The sequence below is a fragment of the Medicago truncatula genome, chromosome 3, assembly GCF_003473485.1.
Source record: "Medicago truncatula cultivar Jemalong A17 chromosome 3, MtrunA17r5.0-ANR, whole genome shotgun sequence".
In the NCBI taxonomy this organism is placed as follows: Eukaryota; Viridiplantae; Streptophyta; class Magnoliopsida; order Fabales; family Fabaceae; genus Medicago; species Medicago truncatula.
In genome coordinates, this window is record NC_053044.1 from 37,504,853 (window position 1) to 37,512,656 (window position 7,804).

General features: G+C 33.4%; 1 protein-coding gene across 1 annotated transcript; it reads left to right on the forward strand.

Moving 5' to 3' along the window:
- Positions 1-393: 393 nt before the first annotated feature.
- On the forward strand, positions 394-7,804 carry LOC11414035 (4-coumarate--CoA ligase-like 9). Its single transcript, XM_003602030.3, has 6 exons — positions 394-1,527; positions 5,850-6,039; positions 6,449-6,594; positions 6,672-6,739; positions 6,945-7,047; positions 7,449-7,804. Exons 1-6 carry the CDS (start codon positions 478-480, stop codon positions 7,572-7,574), a joined length of 1,683 nt encoding a protein of 560 aa, XP_003602078.1. The 5' UTR covers positions 394-477; the 3' UTR covers positions 7,575-7,804.

The window sequence follows — 7,804 nt, forward strand, 5'->3', positions numbered from 1 at the left end:
TAAATACTAATAAGTAAACAACTTACTTTCCTTCAAAAAAAAAAGTAAACAACTTACTTGTATATAAAATATTAAAATTGAAATTATCAGAGAAAGTCTTGGCCACAACAAATATCAACAATGATGTTTGTAGATCAACGGCTGCTATGAGGATAGAGGAGGTTTTGAGACTATTGATTCTGAAAACTGCTTTCGCGGGGCTGTGGCATTAAGTTTATTTTAATAATTTATTTACTTTCAAATTTTAAATATAATTGAGAATCAGTGGATTGGATACAATGATTCTTTAATTTAACACATGTTCGTCACATTATATAGCAGCACTGATTTTAAATAGGCAATGACACGTGATAGATTTTGATTGGGGACAAAGGCATGTGCTTTGACGCCAAGGCACTGCAGTGCCCATGTTCTATAAGGTATCTTGAACAGAAACTGAAAATGCCTGTATTATATGTCTGAACTCATTCAAGTTCAATGGCCAATACTAACCCCACTCTAACACAGTCACACTCCAATAACACCATCGATCTAAACACCGGTTACTGTTCTCTTTCTAGAACCTTCCATAGCCTCCGTCCAATCGCCCCTCTTCCTCCACCCTCCCAACCTCTCTCCCTCACCGAATATGCACTCTCTCTCCTCTCCACCACCACTGCCGTGTCCAACAACACCACCGCCCTCATCGACGCCACCACCGACCACCATCTCACTTACCCAACCTTCCTCCGCCAAATCAAATCCCTCTCTTCATTCCTCCAATCACACACTACTCTATCCAAAGGCCACGTCGCTCTCATCCTCATCCCTTCTTCCATACATGTCCCCGTACTCTATTTCTCCCTCCTCTCCCTCGGCGTCACCATCGCTCCTGCCAATCCACTCTCTTCACCTTCAGAGTTATCTCATCTCGTTCATCTCATCAATCCCGTCATCGCATTCTCCACCTCCTCAACTGCAACAAAAATCCCTAAACTACCCCTCGGCACAGTCATCTTTGATTCTCCTTCTTTTCTTTCCGTGCTCAATTCCACCATTGATACTGATACCGAACTTCGCCCTGTTGAAACAAGTCAATCAGACACAGCAGCTATCCTCTTCTCATCCGGAACAACCGGACGAGTCAAAGGAGTATTATTAACTCATCGTAACTTCATCGCTTTAATTGGAGGATTTTGTTTCCTAAGGCACGGGATTGAAGATCATGAACCGCATCGGGTGTCGTTTTTTCCGCTTCCGCTTTTTCATGTAATTGGATTTTTTATGATGGTGAGAACTATGGCTATGGGGGAGACGTTGGTGTTGATGCAGAGGTTTGACTTTGGAGGGATGTTGAAGGCGGTTGAGAAGTATAGGATTACACATATGCCAGTTTCGCCGCCGTTGATTACGGCCTTTACTAAGTCGGAGTTGGTGAAGAAATACGATGTTAGTTCGATTCGATCGTTAGGATGCGGTGGTGCGCCGCTAGCAAAGGAGGTTGCGGAGAGTTTCAAAGCTAAATTCCCCAATATGGAAATTGTGCAGGTTACAATTACCTCTTTATCTTATCATTACTGTTATTGTTGTTATTCTTAGAAAATGAGATATGCATGCATAATTTCAGTATAATAAAATAAAGGTTAAAGTACACTTTCCCCCCTTAAAATTAATTTTTAAATTAAATAAATTAAAAAATTAGAAGAAAAAAAAAATCCAAAACTCTTTTTCATGTTCATATCTATCTTCATCTCTTCCAATCTAACCCAAACAAACAAAAATTACTGATACTAGTGGTTCTACTATTTTAATTTAGGTTGTTAATTTTTTGGATTTTGAATTGAGTCGGTTGGTAATTTTTGTTTGTTTGGGTTGGATTGGAAGAGATGAAGATAGACTTGAACATGAAGAAGAGTTTTGGGTTTTTTTTCTTCTGATTTTTTAATTCTTTTTTAAATTTATTTAATTTAAAAATTGATTTTTTGGTTTTTAAATATTTTAATTAATTAATTACACACGTGGCCTGTCACGTAGGCGTTGAATAAATCAAAATTGACCAAAAGGACCAAAGATGCAAATGAGCTAAATTTTAGGGGACCAAAATTGTAGTGTTTGTACCTAGGGGGTCAAAATTGCAAGTTTTTGAAAGTTAAGGGGAAAAATGTACTTTACCCTAAAATCAATGAAAATCAATTTTAATAGTAATAGTTTTCTTTCTTGACGGTGTTGTCTGTTGTCAACTTGTCATTGGATATAGTAACGTTTTGGTCAAATACATCTAAAGGTCCTTTAAGTTTTTCGTTTTTTTCAAAGTGGTCCTTTAAGTTTTCAAAAGTCCCAAACAAGTCATTTTAGAGGATGATGATGATGATTCAGATGATAGCAACAAAAAGCATTATCCACCATTTGACATGCCTAAAAATATGGCTGATTTTAAGTGGGTGTTAGGAGTCAGATTTGGTACCAACAGTGAGTTCAAGTAAGCAATTATCAACTATGCTATCTACAATGCGAGACTAAAAGGACTTGTTTGAGACTTTTGAAACTTAAGGACCACTTTAGAAAAAACGAAAAACTTAAAGGACCTTAGATGTATTTGACCTAACGTTTTTCACAAACAATAAAGAATCTTGTACTAGTATTGACTTTCAACGTGGCTCATATCATGCCTTAATTTAAGTTTGGCTTAAGTGCAGTTTTACCCCTACTATTTTGATTGAATTTGGATTTTGCTCCCCCCCTATTTTAAAACTCGGAATTTTACCACCCTGTTTCATGTTTTTCAGGATTTTGCCCCCTCCCCCTGCTTTATCCACATAATTAATTATTTATATTAATTTTTTTAATGAAAAAATAAAAATAAAACCAGAAAAATACTAAAAAAAATGAATAAAAAATACTAGAAAAAAAAATGCATAAAACTAGTATGATCTCTAAAAATAAAATAAAAAACTAGTATGAAAATAGCAAATATTTAGAGGTGCAACTACTTTTTTCATGTATTTTTAATTGAATTTTCGTTGTTTTTCTATTTTTTTGTTTTTTTATCTTTGCCTTCTCTTGTTTTTTTTTTTGACCGAATTAATATTTTCTAATCGTTTCTTTATTTTTCTAATATTTTTTGGTTCTTTATTTTAAAATAGAGGGCAAAATCCTGAAAAACGTAAAACAGAGGGGGTAAAATTCCGAGTTTTAAAATTAGGGGGGCAAAATCCAGATTCAATCAAAATAGAGGAGGTAAAATTTCGAGTTTTAAAATAGAGGAGGCAAAATCCAAATTCAATCAAAATAGGGGGATAAAACTGCATTTAAGCCTTTAAGTTTCATTTGGGAAGGATAAACGTCTTGAGTTTTTCTTTTTAATTTTTTGGACGAAAAGTCTTGAGTTTTTATTATCATCACTATTTTTCAATAATGACTTAGAAGTATTATCACTAGGTTGAAAATAAACTTTGTATAATCAATGATGAGTTACGTATAAAATGAACATGTGAAAATATTGGTTTAAAATGGACCAGTTTTTTGTACCATTGAATCATATGAACCCACCAAACTTTATTATGGTCATTAAACATTAAATTTCACACATATAACCTATCACTCTCATTTACTCTCTCTATTCCTTATCTTCCAGATTTCCAGAGAGGCAGCAGTAAAGCCTCATGAGTTTATTATTTTAATTATTTTAGAGTTGATGGGTTCGAATATCACGATTTTAAAAGTCTAACGTTAATTAATCAAATAGTAATAAACAAGATTAGATAAAATAATTATAAAAAAAAACTCATAGACCGTGAAATTTTAATTACCCTCTCAATACTCACAACACAAGTGACAAACTCAAGGTTGTGCTACCATAGAGGGTTATATCTCTGTTTTCTATGGCTTTGTGTTATCATTTTGGCACATGCTTGGTAATATGGTAAGCTTTTTTTGAGTTTTGAATTTTCTCACTCTAAAAGAAAAAGATGAAACTTGCTTTAGCCTTGCAAATGGCGTTTCTATAATATAGAGAAGTAGTGGCAGGGATTGGGAGCTTGGGTCAGCCATCTGCAGTAGAAAATTAGAATATGATATGATTTTGGGTTTTTTGGGAGTTGAGAATGTGAATGGAGCGAGCTCTTTGTAGTTCTTACAATTTGATGATCAGTATTTAGCATTGAAACACTTTGAAAGAGAAAGAGAAAGCTTGCAATGATAGAGAGATGAAGTTGATGGATTGTATTTGATGCAGATTTAATCTAATGGTTGAAAAAAAATTAGTCCATATTAGACCAAAGAGCAATGATATTTGTACATCCATTCCATGACAACTTTAGTGACAACTTTGTTTTTCTCTCTTCTTATTGGTCAAAAACAATAGAGAGAGAAAAAGGAAGAGAGAGGATAAGACCATCATGTAAGTATGAGAAAGAAAGTTGGACAAAAGTTGTCACAAATTGATTGTACAAATATCATTTCTCTAGACCAAATCCCCAAAGATCCAAGCTAAATGGCACCTCAATGATGATTGACTGGATTCTCCCGATGATAAGTGAATGGAAGATTTTGATTAGACTACTTTGCCTCATGTGAAAAAATCAAAAGGAGGGGATCCTGTTCTCTTGGTTTAACGTAACTAATATAATAAGGATGCCATGAGTTTAATTCATCCAATAACAATTACTACCTCCGTCCTTAAATTTAGGAGCATTTTGCCAAAATTACAGAGATTAAAAAAGTTGGTTGTAGTATTAAATTTGTATATAATTATTATTGTTTTTACAATTTTATCCTTAAGAGATAGAGTTAATTTATGTTTTCAACATAATATTTATTGTTGATTGAAGAAAAAGATGCAAAATAAATAAGGGTATGTTAGTAAAGAAATAATTGATGTACTTGAAAATACCAAAGGAGTCTTATAAAAAGAGACAATTTTTTTTTAAAAGAGTCTTATAAATAGGGACGGAGGTACTACTTAATACTACAATTTCAAAAAATCACAATGGATTATTTATACTTTATTGTCCACTAAATTGCATCGTACCACTGAGTCATAATTCAATTGTTAAATGCTAAAGTCGTTAGGTTGAATATTCAGAGTGTCGTAGATTAGAACTTACTCCCTCCGGTCTCAAATGTAGGGTAAAAAACAAAAAAAAATTGTAGTCTCAAATGTAAGAAAAAGTATAGTAAAAATAACCTAATAAATGTTACTATTCCAATTTTACCCCATCTCCATGAGTTCAAGAGTCACTTTCATTAATTATTACTAAAACATGACAAGGGCAAAATTGAAAAGTTGTACTTTTTTAACATGACTTCAATGTAATCAATTCATTTTCTTAAGTGGTGTGTTTTTTTTTTCCCAACATTTGAGACCGGAGGGAGTAAAATCTTTCATTTATGTGAGTTTGAGTGGTATTTACCACTCCTCCGGTATATAATACTCCATCCGTCCTAAAATATAAGCAAAAAAATCTCATTTTCTTTGTCTCAAAATATAAGCAAAAAAAACCATTTTTTATGCTATTTTTATGTTTTTTCAAACAAATCATCTTTTCCAATGAGAATTTGTTCTCCTTTTTATTTTCTCTATAATTTTTAACCAATGAGAATTATTTTTACATCTTTCCATAAAACTTATTTCAAGGAGAACACAAAAAATTATACCTCAAATCACTAAGTATTAGTTTTCTTAATAAGTGTGAATTAGTGTTTTTTGCTTATAAATTAGGACGAAGGGAGTAAAGTTGAATAAAGATTCATTTCAATCTGGTATAATTTTCTTGCAAACCAACTCATTCTCCGATAACCATATGTCCTAGCTCAATCAAATATATTCTTTTATTTGTTTGTTTTTTTATTGATGTATTGTTTACTTATAGGGATATGGTCTGACTGAAAGTGGAGGAGCGGTAGCAAGAATGATAGGTTATGATGAAGCTAAGCGCCACGGTTCTGTGGGTCGACTAGCAGAAAATATGGAAGCCAAGATAGTTGACCCTGTTACTGTTGAGGCATTATCTCCTGGTTATAAAGGGGAGCTTTGGTTGCGAGGACCAACAATCATGAAAGGTGATTAATAAACTTCTCCATATTTATGGGAACCATTGCATTTGCATAATGTTAGGCAGTGAAAATGTGCACTAAAACCAAAGATTTGCTATGTTCATGAAGTTGTAAAATGGAATTATAGATAGAGTTGTGAAAGTTGCAAGTAAGCTGACAACGAGTTAAATAATGATAATATTAGTGGACAGATTCATGTATTCAATGAATAAGTCTATCACTTTAGTTCATTAATTAGAGTTCATCTCTGTTCACTCCTTGTCACCCATCTATTACATACGATTGCTAACAAGATATACCAATTTTTTTGTTAAGCTGTATATACAACTTCCAAGTTGAGTGATGTTTTTGACCAAATGTAGTTCATATAGCTTGAGATATATAATTGTGTCTGTTTATTATGGTGCCAGTGCAGGTTATGTAGGAGATGACAAGGCGACTGTTGAGACGTTGGATTCAGAGGGATGGCTGAAGACTGGAGATCTTTGTTATTTTGACTCAGATGGTTATCTGTTCATTGTAGATAGACTGAAGGAATTGATCAAATACAAAGCTTATCAGGTGATGCATTGTGAAGTGGACATATATTTTTGAAGATATCATTTGCTATATATTTACATTTCCTTGCTTTTTTTCAGGTTCCCCCAGCTGAATTAGAGCACATACTTCATACCAATCCTGAAATTGCTGATGCTGCAGTAGTCCCGTATGTATCTACTGCTTTAATCAATCAATCGTCTTTGTGCGTGTGTGTTCGAAAGCAAATCAGAAGTTATTTTCAATTCATTTCAATGCTTTTGTTATCTTTTGTGTTAAATTGTTATTTAATGTATATTGTTATTTAGCATAGTACATGCCTGTCTAATATTAAGAAGGTTCATTAAATCTACGACTACTCTTTTGGGGACCAGGTATCCTGATGAAGATGCAGGGCAAATTCCAATGGCTTTTGTGGTAAGAAAGCCGGGAAGCAACATCACTGCAGCTCAGGTCATGGACTATGTTGCGAAGCAGGTGTGTTCTAAAATGCAGATATGTGGTGAAAATGAATTATCCATCGATTCTCGCTTTTCTTAACTTGTTATTGCTTCTTAGTGAATGTGAGGATTGATTGTGAGCTTGGTGACATCATGATTTTGTTGCAGTTTTAGAATGTAGTTTATCCAAAATCATAGCGGTGCATCGTGATTTTGTCAAACTTATCGACAATCCAAATATGTAGTTAGATGAACTCGGTGATATTTGAAATTGAACCATCAAATGCTATAAGATATATGAATATAAATAAAAAAGAAGCATGAGCTTTATTTACCCTCTCCATGGCTCAAAATTTGTACAACTGACTTTGTCTAGACATTGTCACAGTTTATAATTTTACTCTTGTCATGTTTTAATTATGTTCATTATTTTTGCAGGTGACACCGTACAAGAAGATACGACGTGTTTCTTTTATCAACTCTATTCCAAAATCTCCAGCTGGCAAAATTTTAAGAAGGGAATTAGTTGATATTGCTCTAACTAGTGGTTCATCTAAATTGTGATTAATTAAGATAACGATAGAGTCAGAGTTGCACTTGATGCGGTGCGACATTTTCCATAATGTTATAATCCTATTCTAACATGGATAGGGGTTAGAATTTGATCTTACTTAAAATATTAGATGAGATATGGTATCATTCTCATTTGTATAACTGTTCTTTATTAATGGATCAATTTACAGTTAGCTCTCCCATAAGGTCCAAAAATAATAACATAGTCTGATTCGACTTTA

Excerpts from the sequence above, each read along its gene's own strand:
- LOC11414035 (XM_003602030.3), top strand. The coding sequence starts at position 478 with ATGGCCAATACTAACCCCACTCTAACACAGTCACACTCCAATAACACC. Across the intron at positions 1,528-5,849 it reads CCAATATGGAAATTGTGCAG|GGATATGGTCTGACTGAAAG; the intron begins GTTACAATTACC and ends GTTTACTTATAG. Across the intron at positions 6,040-6,448 it reads AGGACCAACAATCATGAAAG|GTTATGTAGGAGATGACAAG; the intron begins GTGATTAATAAA and ends GTGCCAGTGCAG.